Genomic DNA, 23,868 nt, shown 5'->3' with positions numbered 1-23,868 from the left:
AAAAATATTTTCTTTATTTTATTATATGTCCCTACCTATGGGGGTGATAAAGGGGGGTTTTATTAACTTTTTTTTATTTTGATCACTGTGAGAGTTTCTCACAGTGATCAAAATAAAAGAATGAATCTGCAGTCGGCGCACTGCGCATGCGCCCGCCATTTTCCAAGATGGCGGCGCCCATGACGCAGGACCCCGGGACGGCCAGGAGGTACCGGAGACGGTGGTGGGGGGGGAAAATCGGATGGCTGGGGGGAGCGGAGGGAAGGGGGAGGGGACCTGATGATGACTGCGGCTGCCGATCGCTGCCATCAGTCGTTGGCGGCAGCCGATCGGCGCCATCAGTCGGTGGGTGGGGGATCTGATTGCCGTCTCTAGCCATGGCCGATGCTATTGCAGCATCGGCCATGGATGTATTGTAATATTTCACCAAATTTAATTGGTGAAATATTGCAATCGTACTGCGCATGCGCCCGCCATTTTCAAAGATGGCGGCGCCCATGCAGGATGGACGGCGGGTCACCGGGAGCCCTGAGCGGGACATGACAAGTACCGGGGAGGGTGAGGGGGGGGGGCAGATCGTGATAGCAGCAGCAGCCTATCGCTGCTGTCAGTCCGTGGCGGGGGCCGATCGCCCCTGCCAGCCGGTGTGGGGGGGGGGGGGGGGGGGGGTTAAATTAGTGTCTCCAGCCATGTCCGATGCTACTGCAGCATCGGCCATGGCTGGATTGTAATATTTCATCAAATTTCATTGATGAAATATTACTATCGCTCTGATTGGCTGTTGAAAGTGAAACAGCCAATCAGAGCGATCGTAGCCAAGTGGGGGCTAAGCCACCCCCCCTGTGGTGAAGCATAAAGGGTCCTTTGTGTGCGGGTCGGGTGACCTTTCATTAACCCCAGTCACCCGACCCGCAGGGGGGCTATTTATAGCATGACGCCTACGGGGGCGTCATGGGTCGTCTAGGCACGGCTTTTCATGATGCCTACGTAGGCGTCATGGGTCGTGAAGGGGTTAAGGGTATGCTCACATGGCAATTGATGTGGAGTGTGAAGTGGATCCACTTCAAAATCTACACAAAAAAAAAGTCTGTGGGAACATACCCTAAAGGACAAAGCTGATAAACCCCTCCCTAAGTTTTTCATGTGATGCTTTGCACTTGTAGAAGTCAATAAAAATGTTCTGTGCCACGCTGCAGTGAGGATTACCATGGACTCCTCGAGTCGCACGTGATGGTGACAGACCGCACAGCACCACAGCTCACAGGACTCATGACAGACGTAGAGCCGAGATGTCCAATTTACAGGATTTGCTGTCAGTGAATGAGGACTGATCCTGCGCCGTCTCTGCAGTGTTTGGACAGTGCGCTGTGAGCTCAGGCTCAATTCACACCGGACCAATCTCAGAAGCCAAGGGACTACACCAGGGGTCCCCAACCTGTACCACGGGAGCCACGAGCGTACTCCCATAAAGCTCAGCCACAGACCGGGCTTCACAGAAGAACCAAGATGGCAACCATGGGGACTTCACCAGATCTCCAGCTACAATACCAACCCATTAGCACCCCGCGATAGCATTGCAGGTGGCCAATGGCATCTGGGGGGCACTGGCAATCTAGTCATTTAAATTCTGCGGTCAGTGATTGGCAACGACATTCAGGCTACGTTCCCACGAAGACCCGTTTGGCGAGTTTGAGGTTGTAGATTTTCTGCACCGATTAGCTAAACTAGGTTTTCAATGAGTCTGCGCGCACTTTTGTTTTACATGTGTTTGCTTTTTTTTACCTTTTTGGCATGTTTTAAGAGTAACTGCTTTATTTTGGAAACTTCCTGTTCGCTTTGATAAAATGTTCATATCAATTGGCTTTTTTACGTGTTTTTTCTGTGTTTCCAATGTGGAAAAGTAGTAAAAAATGCACATGTGATTTTTAGTTGTGGATTTTTTTTGTCTTATTAGGCAAGTGAAGAGGCGTACTTACAGCAAGGAATTGACATGTTGCGGATTTCAAAAACGTACTGCAGTATCCGTTTACAACGTAAAAAAAAGCTGGTTTGGTGATTAAAGAGAAATCTCAGCTTTTTTTTTTTTTTTTAACTTAAGTGCTAAATTTGTACAACTATAATTAAGTTCCCTGCCCCTAGTCTTACACTCACACAGTTGTAGTCTTCAGACTGCGGGTGCTGACTCTAAGACTAGGAGCAGGCAACTTAGATTTATGAGCAGCAAAAATACCCAACATGGGAACTTCACCTTAGATAGCTGAACAGCAATCAAAGGCAGCTCCGCTCGCAGATTCCGGCCATGTAATGCAGCCAACATCTGGTGGGTACAGTGCAGGCTCCGCTCCTGAGCATGCTCCATACACATACCATAAGTAATATGTACCATCACATCCTACATCAAGAGGGTTAAAGAGGTCTCGGCAAAAATAAAAATAATACCCAAGACTTCCCATGTAGTGCCAGTACATTAAAACACTTCATGATCGCTGTCTTGCTTGGTTTTCGGCACCACCTCGGTCCTCCTATGACCCATGAGACTAGCCAGTTCACAGAAGAGGTTTCTATTTGGACCAGAAATTGTTTGCTCAATGTAGGTCTATGGAGCTTCATTCTCTGTCTCGGACACAGAAAGCAGCTATGGCTCCATACATTTACTGAGTCAGCCAGCAAAACTGAAAAGCGGTCACTTGGCCAAAAGATGACCAGAGCGGAGCTGGAAACCTACGAAGACTGAGGGATGCAATTTTTAATATTACACTAGATTATATATGATGGATTAGGGAAGAAAAGGTTTGCTGAAACTTTAACATTTTTAGAATGGAAAAAGGCACAATTGGATCTTTGCAGGTATCAGAACTTATAAAAGGGCTTCACTGCATCGGAACACATCAGTTATGTAAAAAATCCGTTTTCAACATGAATTCTGCTTGTTTCTTCATAAAGACAAAGTCCAAGAGCAGCAGTGAACGGAGCTTAAGGCAGCATCTACATCTGTATTGGAGGCTCTGACAGCAGAGGTCAAAAATACCAGACAAAATAGCCCAAGTAAATGCCAGAAAGCAGCTGACTGTAAAGTCATGGACAGTCATGCACCCGTGATGTCCACGAAGTGTCGGATCCAGCAGGTTCATTTTGCAGTTCTGCTCCTATGTTCAGTACAAAAGCAGCACAAACAGACCTCAGTAAAGGTACGTTCCCACGGTCAGTAAACGCTGCGGGTTGGACGCTGCGCACGTTTGCAGCGTCCAGAAATTACAGTATAGTGGATGAGATTTCAAAAAGTCCCATGTCCACTATGCGTGCACATATGCCCGCAGCTCAGCTCACCCACAGAGACGGACATGTGGCGTTTTTCCCAGACTGCTGCATGTCTATTTATCCTGTGGAGACGCAAGTCTTCGCAAGATAAATCTCACCCGTACAATGTATAGGACGCGGTGAATCCGCACGGTTCAATGAACATTTGCGGAATCACCTGCAGTCAAAAGCCGGCAACGCTTTCGACGCGGTGGACATGTGCTGCGTCAAAAAATGCTGCCAGTTACTGACCGTGTGCCTAAGAAGCGTCGCAGCAATGACGTGAGATCTGTGCAGCTGCTGATGATTGAGGATTTCACATGACTGGTTCAAAAACAATTTCTGGTCTTTGCCCATTGAAAAGGGAAAACAAAAGAAAATATGACAGAACGCCGGACAAGTCAAACAATGGAGGATCCCACTAACTTATGTAGAATATTTGGGGTCCGTTGGGGCGTCTGTCATTTTGACAACAGCGCTGGACATCACCTATGACTGGATCTGTGCCGGCCAACACAGATGTGAACTCAGCCTTATTTAAAGGGGCTGTCCACCACTTTATCACATTCTAATTAGGCCCAGGATACTGTCCTATCAGGGAAGCACAGCTCTGTACCGTCCCCAGCCAGTCTGCTGACTGGAGAACTTTATATAACAAATAACGAATCTATGATTAGTAGAAACCATTACCACTAAGCGCAAAAAAGTATAACCAAACAAGACAGCGCCCCAGGATCCGATGGTGGGGACCGCGTGACTAACGTACATAAGAGCAGCAAGTTACTCCAGCACATCCTGCAGGACCAAACAGCCCACGGTGCACAGTCATAAGGAGAAAAAAAAGCATCTGCAGGTAATAAATGTGGATTTTGTCCAATTTTGCAAAGGGTGAAAATCCACGGAAAACCGACGCGCAGTGGAGACCACACGGATGTGTTGCCATAGTAGCAGCAGGGGCCGGCTGAAAGAACCCACGGCCGCCATCCTGACGCTCCAGTAAAGAGCGGTCACAGGTGAGCTATTGCAGCATGCAGTACAAACTTAGGAGGAAAAAAAATACAAACAATCCCTCTCACCAGTCGCAAAACAAAAAAATGAATTTGATTAGCGCGGTAATGAAATCACCTGCTCAGGCTGTCGAGTTCCGTTAGGTTGTACTACAGACCTTTATAGGTTTGTCCCTTCGTATGGCGCTGGGCAGACCCCTGACCAGCACAGCTCGGGGGTCCTCGCAGGTCGTACGAAGTGACTTCTGCGGATTAAAGGAACAGGGCGGTTTAGGATTTTACGAAAACTCATCCACACTCTGCGGAGAAAATCCACAGCAATGCAATGTGGATCCGGCCTTGGGATTTCCGCTGCAGAATCTGGGACTGGTCATACCCTTTAAGTCGCACAGGGAATCAAACATCCTTCTTGAAAGCCCACCACAGCGCCACCTCCATTGTGACGCTCTTTATGAGCCCCTCGCTAGATAAGAAGCAAAACTAAAACCTGAAAAAGACAGGGGACTATCCCTTTAAGGCCGCCATATTGGTAGTCACCCAGCTTGCCCCTAGACAACTGGGAGTCACGTGACGACTAAGTCTATGAGTGTGGGGACTTCCGGGTCCTGCACATACACGGGGTCAGGCGTGTGGTTAGAGCCGCCGGGTGGTCCTGGCTCCTGCAGGACCCCAGAGCCAGCTGCCAGCCTGCTCGGCCAGTGAACAAGGAGCAGCCATAAAGCGAGCCCGCTCACCAGAAAGCAGACAACATAACGACAGAGAACGGGTCAGACAGCTGTAAAACCAGACGGGTCACTCACCGACTCGTTGACGCCATTATGAAGGCGTCCGCTCTACCCGACAAGTAAACCAGCAGCTTCAGCGCTCCTCCTTATATAGAGCTCGGTCACGTGGTAGCGAAGACGCGCTCAGCACGAACGACGGCTTGATCCCTCGCGCATGCGCTGACAGGCTGTTTCCGTAATCTAGAGCCCCAGCGCGCAGGTCTCTAGTAGGACTGAGCTTCGCCGACCCTACTCGGTGCGCATGCGCAGTGCTGTGAGCGTCTGCGACGTGTACGTGGATCGCAGCTTTCACTTTCCTCGTGGTTTCCATTTTAGTTTTTCTTTGCATGTTCTATGAAACTACAACCCGAGCAGGCGGGTGGAAGGCGTAGTTTAACAAACATTTGTTGCTTAATGCAAGTTTATAGAAAACCTGCCATGTAGGTATTAGACCGGGGCCAACATTATCTCTAGGGCCTCATGGGTGGTCATGGGGCCATGATGAATGTGCTCGGCTACATGGTGGGAATATCACTGCAGCGCGCGGTACCGTCACCGTGACAACTAAGGCGCAAAAGATGGACCGTTGTTGGCACGTTACAGGTCGCAGCGGGCCGCGGTACCCCCGTTATGCGGTTATGTAGCAGCGGCAGTCAGCGATCCTCACCCAAGAGCCGCGGTGTGAAGACTCCTGCCAAAATACCAGGAATTAGACTAGTGGGGTCCAATGTCAGCACAGCGCCATCCTCAGCCAGGTCCGGTACTGCAGCCCAGCAACATTCCCATCCAAGGGGCTGACATTACACAAGACAGTGATCTGACACAACACTGGGGGACGGTGTAATACCAGACCCCCAACATCACACACTCCTTGCATTTCTAAGACATGTACCATCTGTGCGAAGAATCCAAAACCGTGTATCAGGATATGGGCACAGGACGACCGTCAGACAAGTGCCAACCCTCCAAGCTGAAAGCGCCTGAAGAACGGACGGCTGACAGCTTGTAACCATTTGGCGTCTTTGGAAACCTAAAGAAGCTTCTAAACAAGGAACGTGAACGTCAAGTGGGATTTACATAGAAAAGCAAGGGGTGGGGTTTTTTTTATTGAGACAGTTAAAAAGGATGAATTTTCTAGTGGAAACTGCTTCAGGAAACGTTACTTCTTTGAGGAAGTTTTTGGCTTCCCGTAGCATTTATTTTTGACTGGACAGCGCCTAGGTTGGAGCAGATTTCATCAGGAGCAGCTTCAAAGTAGTGACCTGCACTTTCTTTTTTTTTCCCCCACCATGGATTTTTCAAAATCCTGAAGCAGAAGACTCTGTGCCAGTCATTGCACTGGTTACCCATCTACTACAGAGTCCAATATGTACTTCTCACTCCCCCCCCCCACAAAGCGCTCCACAGATCTGCACCAGCCTACATCTCCTCTACCACCCTACTCCTCTTCTCTGCTAATGACCCAAGACTAACATCCTCTATCCAAACTGTCCATTCCCATATCCATGACTTGTCTCGTGCTGCACTAGTTTTCTGGAATGCACTACACCAGGCAATCCAGTTAATACCCAGTATCCACAGTTTTAAGCGTGTCGTAAATACACATTTCTTTATCTCGTTCTCCCTTCTACGCACTCAGTGTCTGTACTGCACACATTCTGGCTGGTGATCGCTTCATGCAGCGTTATTTACATGCCCCTGATGGCTGGACCTTACACCACAAGCACTTTATTTTCATTTTTGCATCTCCCCCATTTCCTCACAGATTGTTTTTCATTGTAAAATATCTTTGTTGTTATAAAGAGTTGAACAAGCATTTTTTTTCTGCAATTTTCACTTCTCTTTAGAGTGAACCTGCACTTCGAGGATCCACAGAATATCCCGTGTGCACATATCCGAAATTTCAGAAACTGCGCAGATCTTAAAAAAAGGGTGTAGACCAGAATTTCTTATGGCTCATAAAGACATCTGTGATTTTTCTCGCGTTTTGGATCAGATTTTCATCACTCTCCAATCCTTGTGTCAGTATTTACCATCAGAGTTTCAGGTTTTATAGAAGCTCGAAAAAAAAAAAAAGATGAAAATCACACAACGCATTGATGGCATCGGCGTGTCATTGGTTTTTCCACTGACCCATACATTCCCATTGGAGAGTTTGATCTGTGACTCCGATCTATATTAAACCTTGTCTCCATGTTTTGGTGCAACTCGCTCCGCAAAAATACACGGACGTGTGAAAAACCACTGTTTTGGGTACGAGTTCCATGAAAAGTGGCGGTGGAGTTTCTATGTTTTCCTTAAGGGAACCAGAGAAACAGAATTCCATGTGCCACATGGATCCATTGTGTAACGGATTCAAATAGAAGCAGAGGGACCCCATTGATTCTTGTGGGGTCTGCCACGGTTCCAGGTTGTCAGCTTTCAGAGCAGAGGAAAGTTCTGCATGAAGCTTTTCTTTCCCATTTTAAAATCAAACACCAAATGAAAACCATACAGACCCCATAATAATCAAGGGGGTCTCACTGCTTCGGATTGTATCAGTTACACAACAGGTCTACTCTGTGGATGGGGGCAGGAAGCTGCACATGAAGACAGTCGGGTTTGCAAGTGGCAGATGTGAATTGCCCCAGGTTTTACAATGCATTGACTGAACCCAAAATCCTTTATTAACATACGACGATACAAGTAATATTAAAAAATCTTTATTACATATTGGAAAAAACCATCATGAGTAAAACAAAGCTAAAATGGCATCATATGATGGGGGAGCAAAAAAAAAAAAAAAAAATCACATAAGGGAAAAAATATATATATACGGTATATATAAAAAGAACTTCCTTCACACCCACCCTTCATTGGGAGTGGTCTTTGTTGTCCTTTCTCATTCTCGGGTCCTCTACCAGAGGTCTGGGAGTTTGAGGGTTCTGTGCAGCATCTTAGTTGTTCCCAGCATTGCTCTTTTCTGGACAGAGAGCTCAGATGTTGCTCCTGGGATCTGTTGTAGCCATTCTTCAAACTTAGGGGTCAGTGACGCTCCATGTGCTCCCATCACCACTGGAATCACTGCTGCCTTCACCTTCCACGTCTTCTCCAGTTCTCCTTTGAGGCCCTGGTATTTCTCCGGCTTCTCATATTCATTCTTTCTGACGTTACTGTCACTTAGCAATGATAATAGATGTGGCAGTGCTGTCTTCTGCTCCTTCTCTACTATCACAATGTCTGGTTGGTTAGCCAACACCTGCTCATCTGTCTGGATCTTGAAGTCCCACAGGATTTTAGCCCTTTCATTCTCCACCACTTTCTCTGGGTCTCCAGATGTTCCTGTATACAATTCCCGCTACTTGGTTGTGGCGTTCGGTATACGCTGTTCCTGCATTTTACATCCTGCCACTATGTGTTGGACGGTTTCTGAGGTTTCTTTGCATAGTCTGCACCTTGGCTCTTGTCTTGTGTGGTAGATTCCTGCTTCTCTAGATCTTGTACTTAGTGCTTGCTCTTGTGCCGCTATGGTTAGTGCCTCTGTGCTGTCTCGGAGTCCAGCTTTCTCCAGCCATTGGTAGGATTTCTCCATGTCAGCCACCTCCATTGCCTGTCGATGGTACATCCCATACAGCGGCTTGTCTTGCCATGGCGCTTCATGTTCCAGTTCTTCCTTCCAGATCTGTTGTTGCTGCCTTAGGCTTTCTCTCAGCATATCTCATCTTCTGGTGCCTTTCTTCTGATGTATTCCTGGATACACCTTGTTTCATCCGTATTGGTGGCTTGGATGCTTATCAAGCCTCGACCACCCTCCTTTCTGTTGGTATACAATCTTTGGGTGCTAGACTTGGGGTGGAGACCTCCATGCATTGTGAGGAGCTTTCGTGTCTTCACATCTGCAACTTCCATCTCTTCTTTTGGCCAGCACACTATGCCAGCAGAGTATCTGATAACTGGCAGGGCATATGTATTGATGGCGTGGATTTTATTCTTCCCATTGAGCTGGCTCTTCGGGACCTATCTTACCCTTTGATGGTATTTGGCTGTTGCTGCTTTCCTTGCCTCTTCATCATGGTTACTGTATCGAGGTACTTGTAGCATGTCTGTACATCTGCTTTGTGTCCTGCTGGTAATTGCACTCCATCAGTCTTGACTACCTTGCCTCTCTTTATTACCAACCGGCCTCACTTCTCCAGTCCGAAGGACATCCCGAAGTCTTCACTGTAGATCCTTGTCAGGTGGATCAGTAAATCGATGTCTCGTTCGTTTTTCGCATACAGCTTGATGTCATCCATGTTTTTTTTTTCTTATTTAATAAAAATAAAATGTATATATCTATATATCTCAAGAGTGAATCAATGAATCGTAAAGTACAAATAGGCAGCAGGCAGGACCTAAAAGTGCAGCAAAAGCAATTCTAGCTACTACCAAAGTTGTGAGTGTGCAATTCTGTGCAAAATAGTGCAGTACATCCCAATATTTTGAGAACATATGATGAGAATAAACAGTAGGCATATGAGGCGGCAAAAAATGCACTATAGCAGCAATAATCAAGGTAATGGTGCATGTAATTACAAGGAAACTGTCAGCAGGTTTGCTACTTTATCTGAGAGCAGAATAATGTATGGGAAGAGACTCAGATTCCAGGGTGGTATCGCTTAGTTTAATGAGTGCAGCGCTTGTGGTACGACCACAGTTTTCTCTGCTGTAGATTTAGCAGAGCTCAAAAGCTAATCCTGACCACAGCTTTCTATGTACATTGTATATTGATAGTAAGCTGCTAATCAGTGCAGGGAGAGTGGTTGGACTAGGAGGCACGATGAAACATGGATTGTATTGAAACTACAACACACAGCCTAATAAGGGATACATCACTGAAATTAGGGTCTCAATTCGAGTGTGCCAGCTGCATAGGAATACATTTTATTTGTTACGCTCGGGTCGGGAGAGCCGTCGGCCAGTCTGTGTACAATGTGTCCAATATGGCAGTCTGTGTCCAATATGGCAGTCTGAGACTTTCCTAAGGTGCGTTGCTATGCTAATCAGAAGACTCAGGGGGGTGATAGGCTGCAGCAGATGGAAATTATTTATATAGCACCATTGATTCCATGGTACTGTACATGAGAAGGGGTTAATAATAATCTTTATTTTTATAATAATCTTTATTTTTATATAGCGCTAACATTCCGCAGCGCTTTACACACATCATCATCACTGTCCCCGATGGGGCTCACAATCTAAATTCCTTATTAGTATGTCTTTAGAATGTAGGAAGAAACCGGAGTGCCCGGAGGAATCCCACGCAAACATGGGGAGAACATGTCGAACCCAGCACCCCAGCGCTGCAAGGCTGCAGTGCTAACCACTGAGCCACCGTGCCGCCCGGGTTACATACAAATTACAGATATCACTTACAGTAAACAAACTAACAATGACAGACTGATACAGAGGGGAGAGAGGACCCTGCCCTTTCGGGCTTACATGCTACAGGATGGTGGGGAAGGAGAAAGTAGGTTGGGGGGTTGAGCAAATTAAGTGATTGACCTACATTAAGGCTATGTGCCCACGTAGCGTTTTAAAACGCTCACTAAAAACCGGACTCCTTCCCAGAAATCGCGCGTTTTTTTCCGCGCGATTTCACCGCGATTATGATGGCGATTTTGCCGCGATTTTCACGTGCGATATTCAAGCACTTTCCAAGCGATTTGAAGCATCGCTTGGAAAGTGATTGACAGGTTGGTCACATTCGTCAAACATAGTGTTTGACAAGTGTGAGCAGCTTTTTACTATTGAGGCTGCCTATGAGGCATCAATAGTAAAAGATAGAATGTTAAAATGCTAAAAAAAATAAAAAAAAATCGGTGTATATTTACCTTCCGGCGTCCCGCGCTGCATTCCCGGGCCACAGCGTTCCCAGTAATGCCTTGCGAGACCTGTGATGACGTAGTCTCGCGTTGCTATAGCGATCTCGCGAGACCACTAGAGTCACGCGAGACTACGTCATTACAGGGCCTTGCCGCAAGGCATTACTGGGAACGCTTAGGCCGGGAATGTAGCGCGGGACACCGGAAGGTAAATATACCCCGATTTTTTACTTTTTATTCTTTTTTTTACAGGAGTATGGTACCCAGAGCCTGGAGGACAGTCTCCTCTCCTCCACACCGTGGGTACCAACCGCACATGAGACGCTTAACTTCCCGCATGGTGGGCATAGCCACATGCGGGAAGTAAGCGATTCTCATGCATTCCTATGGGTGCGGAATCGCAGCAATTCTTTGCGATTCCGCATAAAAGAATGAGCATGCTGCGATTTTTTCCGCGATGCGATTCCGCCGCGGAAAAAAGCGCAGCATTAGCACAGCATGTGCGGAATGCCATAAGAATGCATGGGGGGCTTTCTGTACACGATTTTTAAACGTTTCCGCGCCGAAAATCGCGGCAAAACGCTTAAAAATCGCTACGTGGGCACACAGACTAACACTTCCTCCGCAGTTCCTGGCAACATGAGCTCCTGTGAGCAAGTGTATCAGCAACTAACCGAATCCCATGCAAACGTAAAATTTCCTGAACTTACACATGCGTTAATCGGTCCAGATATCACTTTTTATTGTCCTGTAGCAGTTTTCACTTGTGGTAAAAGGTGCGATGAGACAAGATGCAGTTGTGAGATCTTACATTGGTAATTTCTCTGTTCGGTGAGTGGGAAAGAAGGTGAGGGCCGTCTAAGGCCGGGTGACACAATTGTAGATTCTTAGGGAATCGGCTCACTTATACTAATGACACTCTGATTAAACTCTGATCAGAGCGTCAGCATAGTGTGATCAGATTCTCTCGGATGAGGGAACCGTAGCACTGGTGAGAAGATGGAGAATAAAATCTCTCCATCTTCTCCATTGTGGATCAACAGAAATCAGAATGCACTCAAATGTCATCCAAGTGCAATATGATGTTTTCCAATCACCCATAGACTTAAATGGCTGAGTATCTTCCAATTTCAGAGCAAAATCACAGAACGTGATTTTTTTTTTTTTTTTTCACAGAGTCATCAGCATTGCACTATTGAATAACATTGGTCCGAGTGCTGTCTGATAAAGAAATCATCCGATATAAGCTCGTGTGACCCTGGCTTAAAGGGGTTGTCAACTACTTTAAATTAAACCCCCAATGTATCCCCCCGGGGCCCCTAATGAATTTTGTAAATACCTTATGTTGCCTATACTTCCTGTGAGTGGGCGCTATCCAAAGCCGCTCACAGGCAGCACGTGACCCAGAACTGACGTCACGACAAGTGAGGCGTGACTCAGCTCTGGGTCCCCGTGGTGGATGCTGGGTTGTGGGCGGGGTTACCCCCCGCGTCACACCCAGCATCCCGCGCGCTCTCTCAATGAATGGGCTGCTGCCAGCACTTGATGGGACGCCAGCAGAAGCAAGAGCCGGCTGCAGCGGGGGTCAGGTGCTGCCTGTGAGTGGCCAGCGATAGCGCCGCTCACAGGAAGCATAGGCAACATGAGGTATTTCCAAAATTCATTAGGGGCCCCGGGGGGGGATACATTGGGGGGTTAATTTAAAGTAGTGGACAATCCATTTAATAGTGATGGGTCAGCACGCGCAAACTGATGGAGGGGGAAAAAAAATGCAGAAACAGTGCAAATACCAAGAAGTCAGCGCACACAAAACACAGTCCTCTAGGTCAGATTTTATATGTACAGTTGGTTTTATTTTACAATTAAAACTATTAAAATAAGTCATGGGCTACAAGGCCTTATTCACATTACAGCTAAAGAAGTGTACATAATTGCATTGGAACAGAAATGAGAAATGGTTCATTATTTATTTATTCCTTCTTCTATAGGGATTTATGGGAAAATGCCAGACTGAATTGTGTAAAATTACTTTTCATGTTTGGTAATGTGAGCAAGGCCTTATCCAATATTACAAGTCATTAGAATCTTGCTGTACAATAAATACAGATATATATATAGATATATATAACACTCATTTATTCCAGTTCTGTAGAATCTTCTCGGCTGCATCTAAGGTTTCGTCTCGCTGTAGGAACCAATAAGAAAGCATGATGTTATAGTGAATGGAATTACTGTGTGTTATCAGTCAACATAACTTATTTTCATTGATGAGAAAAACTAAAATACGCTACTCCATATATTCCAGGAATCATCAGTTAGGCCGGGGTCACAAAATATTGATTAAAATTAACTTTGTGAGAAAACCTCTTTACGACCTTTGACATATCCATACGTCCAGGTTGGCTGGTACTTACTATACTTGGACGTATGGATTTGTCATGTTGATTTTGTGTGCACGCGAATGCCAACGGGGTTGTTCACTGATTCTGACAGCTGACACCCGGCACTCAGTGCAGGAGTAATGCCTGCACCGCTCCCGGCACTTTAACTCCCTAAATATTGAGATTGCAGCCTTTAGCAGGCATGCAGAGGGAGAGAGTCCCCTCTGCACTTCCCTCGGTGTCATCGCTAGGGCCCAATCGCTGCCATGGTGATCAGATGTCGTCATGATGACATACAGGTCACCAGGTACGAGCAAGTTAGTTAGATGATACGCAGTGCATGATCTAACTAACTTGTTTTTGCAAGGCTGACAGTTCTACCGCATTGTGATGCATTTCAACTACAATAATAATGCAAAAAGTGAAAATCCCATAAAGGGACTTAGTAAATAAATCACAAAATAAAATAAAAAAAATATATATTGTACCCATAAATATTTTTTGAAAATAAAAACAAAAAAGTGCACATATTCGGTATTGGCGCTTCCAAAACGACGAGACCTATAGAACTGTCTCACAAATCAACCCCTTCAGTGCACACCGTAAAAATAAATACCGTATATACTTGAGTATAAGCCGACCCGAGTATAAGCCGAGGCCCCTAATTTTGCCACAAAAAACTGGGAAAACTTATTGACTCGAGTATAAGCCTAGGGTGGGAAATGCATCAGCTACTGGTAAATTTCAAAAATAAAAATAGATACCAATAAAAGTAAAATTAATTGAGACATCAGTAGGTTAAATGTTTTTGAATCAGGAGCCCCATATAATGCTCCATACAAAATACGCCCCATATAATGCTGCACAAAGGTTAATAATGGCCCCATAAGATGCTCCATAGAATAATATGCCCCATATGCTGCTCCATAAAGGTTATGGCCCCATAAGATGCTCCATAAATATGCCCTATATGCTGCTCCATAAAGGTTGACGGCCCCATAAGATGCTCCACAGAATATGCCTCATGAGCTGCTCAATATACATCTTAATGGCCCCATAAGATGCTCCACAGAATATGCCCCATAAGCTGCTCTATATCTTAATGGCCCCATAAGATGCTCCATAGAATATGCCCTATATGCTGCTCCATAAAGGTTATGGCCCCATAAGATGCTCCATTGAATATGCCCCATATGCTGCCGCGGCGGCGGCGGCAAATAAAAAAAAAAAAAAAAAAAAATGGCACACTCACCTATCGTCGCTGGGGGCCAGGTGCCGGTGTCCTGAGCAGGCGGAGACGCAGGCGCGCTATGGGGGCCAGGTGCCGGTGTCGCTGCTGGCTCAGGGCCCCAGCACCTGCAAAATTCACCTGCCCCCGTTCCACCGCCGCTCTGTCTTCCGACTCTCTGCAGTGACTGTTCAGGCAGAGGGCGTGCACTAGCCACGTCATCGCACCCTCTGACCTGAACGTCACAGCCAGAGGACAGAGCAGCGTGCGGCGGTGGAACGGGGACAGGTTAATATTCCATATGCTCCCCCCATCATACTCACCACTTCCTGGCGCGTCTCTGCAAGTCCCTGCTTCTCAGATGCCGGCAGCTCTTTCCAGTGTTCAGCAGCCACGTGTTACCGCTCATTAAAGTAATGAATATGTGCATTTTCATTACTTTAATGAGCGGTACCACATGACCGCTGAGCACAGGAAGAGCTGCGGCGCCGGAGACAATCTGAGAAGCAGGTGCTGCAGAGACCGTGCCAGGAGGGAGTGAGTATGATCTGACACCCGCGCTCCCCCACTGACCCCCCTGGTCTATAACTCGAGTATAAGCCGAGTGGGGCACTTTCAGCCTTAAAAAAATGGGCTGAAAATCTCGGCTTATACTCGAGTATATACGGTAAATCAAAAATGAAGCTTTTTCATCATACCACTGAACAAAAAGTAGAATAAAATGCAACCAAGAAGACAAATGTAAATAAAAATGGTACCGCTAAAAACGTCATCTTGTCCCACAGAAAACAAGCCACCATACTGCTATACTGCTCAATCAGTTGAAAAAAAGAAAAAAAGTTATATTTCTCAGAATAAAGCGATGCAAAAATATTTTTTTCTCTAAAATAGTTTCTATTGTGTAAAAGTGTCAAAACACAATAAAAAAAGATCTAAATGAGGTATCGCTGTAATCATACTGACCAGAAGAATAAAGCTGACTTACCAATTTTACCACACGCGGAACGTTCACTCTGCCTCGCAAAAAAACGGAATAGAACACAATCAAAAATTGTCATGGTAACAATAAAAAAAAAAAAAAAAACTAAATAAAATATCGACTCTTCCCGCAAAAAAATGGCCCTCACATGATTCTGTGAGCAGAAATATGAAAAAATTATCTCTCAAAATATGGTGATGCAAAAACTTGCTTTTCCAAAAAAGTGTCTTTTGGCGTGTGACAGCAACAAAACATAAAAACCCGATTTAAATCTGGTATCATTGTAATCACACCGACCCAAAGAATAAAGTCATCTAATCACTTATACCGTACGAGGAACAGCATAAAAAAATAAATAAAACCAATTCTTCACCTGCTGTTGATTTGTTCATTCTGTTCTGCACCCCAAAGATCGCAGTAAAGCTCGGCACACATTTATCCTGCGCTCTGCGATGAGCGCTTACACCGGGGTTTCCGTGTAATTCTCTGAAATAAGTGATATAGGCGGAACCCTCGGCGTAAAATTCCCTATATTGAGGAATCTCAGTGGATGCCGAGGAATTCCCTGTAACGAGGAATCTCTGGACGCTGTCTGGCCCGTGATCTGGTGTTGTCCATTTTTTTAGGCATGCATAAATGTGCCGTTGACCACAGTTTTACGTACCTCTGAAAAGAAGGACACAGCTGAACAGAGGCCAGATGGAGTCCAGAGTAACTCTGCTGCCTCATTATAGTGAATGGATCCATCGGGGATTTAATCTGTCACGTCACTCGGAGATTTAGGTGGAAACTCCATGTGCTCAGCGTAGAGTGCCGGATAGATGTGATCCCAAAAGTTCATGTAAAATGTTCCCAATAGAAGCTTCAAATCAATCCACAAAAAAAATCAAGTCCCAACTCAGGTCCGTCATCTGTCAATGGAAATATAGGGGGCTTCCATGTTACTAGTAGTACAAAGGCTCTGGAAAAGAAAAATGGCTCCTCGTCCCCAAAAGAAATTCAGCAAATTCTGCACTCCCAAATCCAAATGCCCCTTTCCAGTGCCTAAATTATATTCTGCGTCCACATGTTTGGCATTTCTGTAGCGATGAGAGCCCGCCTTATTTACGGGTGCATGTCTCTAGAAGCACGAGCTGGGCACGACTTGCTGGTCACTACAATGGCAGTTTGCAATTCTGCTCTCTAGCACTTAGGGGCTCTGTATATGGGGTCTGCAAACCATTCCAGGAAATCTGCGCTCCAGAAGAAAATAGCGCTCCGTCCCTCCCGAGTCTCACCGTGTGGCTATGTAGTACAGTACTGTAGGTATTTCTACATTCTGCAGAAGAAGTAGGGCAAATTTTGGTGCTGTTTACATCCATTTCCCAGTGTGAAAATGTAAAATCTGGGGCTAAAACAAAACAGAACGTCTTTACCACCAACATCATTTGTTCACAGCCCAATAGTATAAAAGTCTGTGACCCACCTGTGTTGTCAATATGATCACTGCACCCCTAGATGAAATCATTGAGAGGTGCAGTTTGTAAAATGGGGTCACATATGGGGGTTTCTGCCATTCTGGCTCCTCAGGGGCTCTGCCAATGTGACATGGCACTGTCAAACAAGTCCAGGAAAATCTGACCTCCAATGTGGGGTTTCTTCCCTTCTGAACTTTGCACTGTGCCTCAAAAGTAGTTTTCAACCACATATGGGATATGAGTGTACTCAGAAGAAATTGCACAACAAGATTTCGGGTTCATTTTCTCCTGCTATCCTTGTGAAAAATGAAAAAAATATGGGGCTAAAACATTTTTGGGTGAAAAAAAATATTTTTTTCTTCATTTCTACAGATCAACATTGTAAAATTCTGTGACACACCTATGGGTTTAAGGTGCTCACCACACATCTAGGTAAATTCATTGAGGAGTCTAGTTTTCAAACCGGGGTCACTTGTGTGGGTTTCCCACTGTTTAGGCACATCAGGGGCTCTCCAAATGCAACATGGCATCCAGTAATTATTCCAGCAAATTTTGTATTCAAAAAGTCAAATGGCGCTCTTCCCTTCCGAGTCCTGCCATGCGCCTAACAGTGGTTTTCCCCCACATATTGGATATCTGTATCTCAGGAGAAATTGCACCACAAATTTTGAGGTCTATTTTTTCATGTGAAATGAAAAAAAATTGGGTCTAAAATAAAATTCCTGTGAAGCACCTGAAGGACTAATAAATTTCTTGACTGTGGTTCTGAGCACCTTCAGGGGTGCAGTTTTTAGAATGGTGTCACTTTTTGGTATTTTCTGTCATATAGACCCCTCGAAGCCACTTCAAATGTAATGTGGTCTCAAAAAAAAAAAAAAAAAAAAAAAAGGTGGTTTTGTACATTTTGCTGAAAAAAAAAAAAATTAGAAATCGCTGGTCAACATTTAACCCTTGCAACTTTGTAACAAAATAAGTGGCGTTTTAAAATATTTTGGTGATGCGAAGTAGACATGTGGTAAGTTATGTATTAATTATTTTGACATGAGTTTCTGATTTAAAGGGCCTAAAATTAAAAGTTTAAAAATTACATTTTCGCCAAATTTGTGGGTTTTCTTTTTTCACAAATAAACGCAAGTCATATCAAAGACATTTTACTACTATCATGAAGTGCAATATGTCATGAAAAAAAAAAAAAAACAACAATCTCAAAGTGACTCTGGTCAGAATTGTATAAATTTGGCCTGGTCATGAAGGTGCAAACAGGCTTGGGGTAAAGTCACACAGCTATGTTTACTGTGTACAGGCCCGCATCTTATGACTGGCGCTAAGTGCTGTTCGTTCATGTCAGGAGACCCATAGTCAGTATTGCATTCCCTACAGGCACAGTGAAACACGGACTTGTGAATGCAGATTTGGCCACATGTTAGTTTTCTTTTTAATATATGTTATAAACCTATCCCAGTGTGAGGGACCCATTTCTGGTCCATGTGTCAGTTTTTCTTACATTAACCCCTTTCTGCCATATGACGTACTATCCCGTCCATGTGCCCTGGGACTTGATTCCTGGGGACAGGATAGTACATCATAGCGATCAGCGGCGCTCACGTGGTGAACGCCGCTGATCGCGGCCGGGTGTCAGCTGATTATCACAGCTGACACCCGACACTGTGTGTCAGGGGCGGTCACGGACCGCTCCCGACACGTTAACCCCTGGCACACTGCGATCAAACACGATCGCAGTGTACCGGGGGTTTAGGGAAGCATTGGCAGGGAGGGGTCTCCCTCCGTGCTTCCCTGAGCCCCCCGGAGCAGCGCGATGTACTGCTCTGCTCTGGGGGCCTCCTTCCCTGCAGGTCTCCGGATCAAATATGGCGGCGGGGACCACGGGGGCATGCAGTTAGCCGGCTTCCTCACTGCCTGCAGAGCGCAGGCATGAGGAAGCCTGTGAAGCGCCTGTGTCAGATCGCTGATCTGTCACAGCGATCTGTGACAATGTAATAAAGTAAAAAAAAAAAAAAAAAAAAAAGTAAAAGTGTAAAAATAATTTAAAAAAAATAAACAAACAAAAAAAAAAATTCCCTAATCAATTCATTTTTTGGAAATAAAAAAAACCAACAATAAAAGTACACATATTTAGTATTGCCGCGTCTGTAACGACCCACCCTATAAAACTGTCCCATTAGTTAACCCCTTTAGCGAACCCCTTAAAAAATAAAAACAAATAACAAAAAATAATGCTTTATTATCATACCACCAAACAAAAAGTGCAATAACGCGCGATCAAAAAGACGGATATAAATAACCATGGTACCGCTGAAAACGTCATCTTGTCCCGCAAAAAACGAGCCGCCACACAGCATCATCAGCGAAAAAATAAAAAAGTTATAGCTCGCAGAATAAAGCGATGCAAAAATTATTTTTTTATATAAAATTGTTTTCATTGCATAAAACCGCCAAAACATAAAAAAAAGACCTAAATGAGGTATCGCTGTAACCGTACTGACCTGAAGAATAAAACCGCTTTATCAATTTTACAGCAAGCGGAACGGTGTAAACGCACCCCCCAAAATAAATTCATGAAACGCTGGTTTTTGTTCATTCTGCGTCCCAAAAATCGGAATAAAAAGCGATCAAAAAATGTCACGTGCCCGAAAATGGTACCCATAGAAACGTCAACTCGTCCTGCAAAAAATAAGACCTCACATGACTCAGTGGGTCAAAATACGGAAAAATTATAGCTCTCAATATGTGGTGATGCAAAAACTATTTTTACAATAAAATGCGTCTTTTCGCGTATGACAGCTGCCAAACATAAAAACCGCCATAAATAGTAAATCAAACCCCCCGTTATCACCCCCTTAGTTAGGGAAAAATAATAAAATTTAAAAAATGTATTTATATTTCCATTTTCCCATTAGGGCTAGGGGTGTGTTGGGGTTAGAGTTGGGAGTTATAATTGGGGGGTTTCCACTGTTTGGGCACATCAGGTGCTCTCCAAACGCAATATGGCGTCTGATCTCAATTCCAGCCAATTCTGCGTTGAAAAAGTCAAACGGCGCTCCTTCCCTTCCAAGCTCTGCCATGCGCCCAAACAGTGTTTTACCCCCACATATGGGGTATCAGCCTACTCAGGACAAATTGCAAAACAACTTTTGGGGTCCAATTTCTCCTGTTACCCTTAGGAAAATAAAAAATTGGGGGCAAAAATATCATTTTTGTGGAAAAAAATGATTTTTTTATTTTCACGCCCGGGCGTTATAAACTTCTGTGAAGCACTGGAAGGTTCAAAGTGCTCACCACACATCTAGATAAGTTCCATAGGGGGTCTAGTTTCCAAAATGGGGTCACTTGTGGGGGGTTTCCACTGTTTAGGTACATCAGGGGCTCTCCAAAGGCAACATGACACCCGCAGAGCATTCCATCAAAGTCTACATTCCAAAACATCACTACTTCCCTTCCGAGCCCCGACGTGTGCCCATACAGTAGTTTTCTCCCACATATGGGGTATCATCGTACTCAGGACAAATTGGACAACAACTTTTGGGGTCCAACTTCTCCCGTTACCCTTGGGAAAATAAAAAAATTGGGGACTAAAAGATCATGTTTGTGGAAAAAATATGATTTTTTTATTTTCATGCCCGGGCGTTATAAACTTCTGTGAAGCCCTTGGGTGTTCAAAGTGCTCACCACACATCTAGATAAGTTCCTTGGGGGGGGGGGTCTAGTTTCCAAAATGGTGTCATTTGTGGGGGGTTTCCACTGTTTAGGCACATCAGGAGCTTTCCAAACGCGGCATGGCATCAAATCCCAGCCAAAAAAGTCAAATGGCGCTGCTTCCCTTCCGAGCTCTGCCATGCGCCCAAATAGTCATTTACACCCACATATGGGGTATCAGCGTACTCAGAACAAATTGAACAATAACTTTTAGGGTCCTGTTACCCTTGGGAAAATAAAAATTGGGGGTGAAAAGATCATTTGTTGAAAAAAATATTTTTTTAATTGTACAGCTGAACGTTATAAACTTCTGTGAAGCCCTTGTGGGGTCAAAGTGCTCACCACACATCTAGATAAGTTCCTTAGGGGGTCTAGTTTCCAAAATGGGGTCACTTGTGGGGGGGGGGGGGTTTCCACTGTTTAGGTACATCAGGGGCTCTCCAAACGTGACATGGCGTCCGATCTGAATTCTAGCCAATTTTGCATTGAAAAAGTCAAACGGCGCTCCTTCCCTTCTGAGCACTGCCATGTGCCGAAACAGTGGTTCCCCCCCACATATCAGGGATCAGCGTACTCAGGACAAATTGCACAATAACTTTTGCAGTCCAATTTCTCCTGTTACCCTTGGCAAAATAAAAAAAATTGGACCTGAAGTAATTTTTTTGTGAAAAAAAGTTAAATGTTCATTTATTTTTTAAACATTCAAAAAATTCCTGTGAAGCATCTGAAGGGTTAATAAACTTCTTGAATATGGTTTTGAGCACCTTGAGGGGTGCAGTTTTTAGAATGGTGTCACTTTTGGGTATTTTCTATCATACAGACCCCTCAAAGTGGCTTCAAATGTGATGCGGTCCGTAAAAATAAAATGGTGTTGCAAAAATGAGAAATCGCTGGTCAACTTTTAACCCTTATAACTTCCTAACAAAAAAAAATGTTGGTTCCAAAATTGTGCTGCTGTAAAGTAAACATGTGGGATATGTTTCTTATTAAGTTTTTTGTGTGCCATATCTCTGATTTAAGGCCATAAAAATTCAAAGTTGGAAAATTGCGAAATTTTCAAAATTTTCGCCAAATTTCCATTTTCTCACAAACAAACACAAGTTATATGAATGAAATTTTACCACCATCATGAAGTACAATATGTCACGAGAAAACAATGTCAGAATCACCAGGATCCATGGAAGCGTTCCAGAGTTATTACCTCATAAAGGGACAGTGGTCAGAATTGTAAAAATTGGCCTGGTCATGAACGTGAAAACCACCCTTGGGGGTTAAGGGGTTAACCCCTTAGTGTCAACCAATTTGCAGCTTTAGGGTATGTGCACACGTTGCAGATTTGCCTGCAGAATTTTCTGCACAGAATCTGCATCTCTTGGCAGAAAACGCAGGTAAAAATCCGTGCGTTTTTGATGCGGTTTTTCATGCATTTTTGTAAGGAAAATTGCGATGTCTTTTCTTTATCCAACCTCTTATTTTGCACACTCCATTACACACACAGATATATAATAGCAAGGCCGATGTTTAGTAATGAATAATGTTTAATTTTGAAAAAAAAATGGCTAAACAATGGCGTGGGCTCCCGCGCAATTTTCTCCGCCAGTGAGGGAAAGTCGATGACTGGGTGCAGATATTCATATCCTAGGAAGGGACCATGGTTATTGCCCCCCGCCCCATCTGCCCCCCAGCCGCCCTAGAAATGGCGCGATTCCGGCACTTAGCCTCTCTCATCCCACTGCCCTGTAGCTATGGCATAAGGGGTAATGAGGGGTTAATGTCACCTTTGTATTGTAAGGTGACATTAAGCCCGGTTAGTAATGGAGAGGTGTCAATAAGACAGCTCTCCATTACTAACCTATAGTTGTTGAGGGTTAAATAAACACACACAGCCAGAAAAGTGTCTTTTAATGAAATAAAACAATACACAGTTTTCATATTTTATTGTACGCCTAATCCATGCGACGCCCTTGATCTCCTGAAAAAAAAACAACAAAAAAATAACAAATACTCCCTGTTCCGAAGTAGTCCATTTCATAACGAGTGTCCCATGACGCTCTCCCCTATAGAACAGTGACAACAGGTGATGTCACTGCTCTACAGGGCTCTCCCACAATGCACTGACAGGAGACAATAGCTCCTGCAGTGCATCACTGAGGTTACCTGAGTTCAGGCTCTCACTTTACAGCAATGCTGTGTGAGAATTAGGGTTACGGGACCTCTTTCCTGGTGGCGGAGGGATACATCACAGAGGATTACCTCCGCCTGTCAGTTCATCCCAGGAGCCCCTGTAGAGAACTGACATCACCCGATGTCAGTGTTCTACATGGGAGATCGTCATGGGACACTCGTTATTAACTGAACTACAGTGGAAAGGTAAGTATAGGTTGGTTTATTATTTTCATTGAAGGAGATGAGGTGTTGTGAATTCTCTTGATCGAACTTCTGAGTCGGGGCTCCCTCTGGTGGTCATTGCGGGTAGTGGAGCTGGCCGGGATGATAGAAGTCTGCCACCTGACGACGATTGGAAATCAGGGGTTACTGATTGGGAGGATATAAGTGAGCAGGCTTCCCTCAGTTGTTGCTGGCGAATAGTTCTTCCTGAGGTCTGCTGTCTCCTGCCTGATCCTGCATTTTTCAGTTAAGTTGTTCATTTGCTAATCCTTTGCATCTGATCTGGTTTTGCCTCTTTCTGCTTTGCTGTGAGGGTTCAGCGTGCTCCCTGCTGGGGCTGTGCTGGACCCCGCTCCATATGTTGCAGCTTGTGTCAGTTTGTTCAGTCCCCTGTTATATTAGTCTCTTTTGCTTTGCTGCCGTTTTCACCAGAATGCTAATATAGTGGGGGAGAGGTCGTGAGATTGCAGACAGTGTCTTTCCTTTCCTATCCTATCTAGACAGTTTGGGCCCAGTTATTTGCTCAGTCTATTTTCTGTCTGTGTTTGTGCCTCATCTTGTCTCACCGACAATATATTTTTGGGGGCTCTCTCTTTGGGGTTCTACTCAGGGGCAGTTTAGATTCCACCTTTCTTGCTTTAGGCTTAGTTAGTTCTCCGGCTGTGCCGAGGCGTCTAGGGCATCGTAGGCACGCCCCACGGCTACTGATAGTTGTGTTGCTAGGATTAGGGGTCTGCAATCTGCTAAGTTACCAACCTCTCTGGTTTCCTGGTGGCCTAGCCTATTCCTGCTATGCTCCTCAGTGACCTA

The 23,868-nt window shown here is 44.9% G+C and overlaps 2 protein-coding genes across 3 annotated transcripts in view; both read right to left on the bottom strand.

Annotated features, from left to right (window-relative positions):
- Positions 1–5,262, bottom strand: part of GTF2B (general transcription factor IIB) — a 32,379-nt gene extending 27,117 nt beyond the window's left edge. Inside the window, exon 1 of the mRNA XM_073571492.1 lies at positions 5,105–5,262. Within this exon, the coding sequence (XP_073427593.1) occupies positions 5,105–5,121 (17 nt within the window). The 5' untranslated portion in view covers positions 5,122–5,262. The remainder of the gene's footprint in view (positions 1–5,104) is intronic.
- Positions 5,263–12,737: 7,475 nt separating this feature from the next.
- The window catches only part of KYAT3 (kynurenine aminotransferase 3), a 61,840-nt gene continuing 50,709 nt past the window's right edge, over positions 12,738–23,868 (bottom strand). For both annotated transcript variants that reach the window (XM_073571489.1, XM_073571490.1), the window contains one exon: positions 12,738–13,096. In XM_073571489.1, coding sequence (XP_073427590.1) covers positions 13,043–13,096 — 54 coding nt within the window. In that variant the 3' untranslated portion in view covers positions 12,738–13,042. The remainder of the gene's footprint in view (positions 13,097–23,868) is intronic.

The sequence above is a fragment of the Dendrobates tinctorius genome, unplaced genomic scaffold (assembly GCF_039654945.1).
Source record: "Dendrobates tinctorius isolate UK_male_01 unplaced genomic scaffold, ASM3965494v1 ptg000029l, whole genome shotgun sequence".
Lineage (NCBI taxonomy): Eukaryota > Metazoa > Chordata > Amphibia > Anura > Dendrobatidae > Dendrobates > Dendrobates tinctorius.
This window is presented reverse-complemented; position numbering and strand designations above follow the sequence as displayed.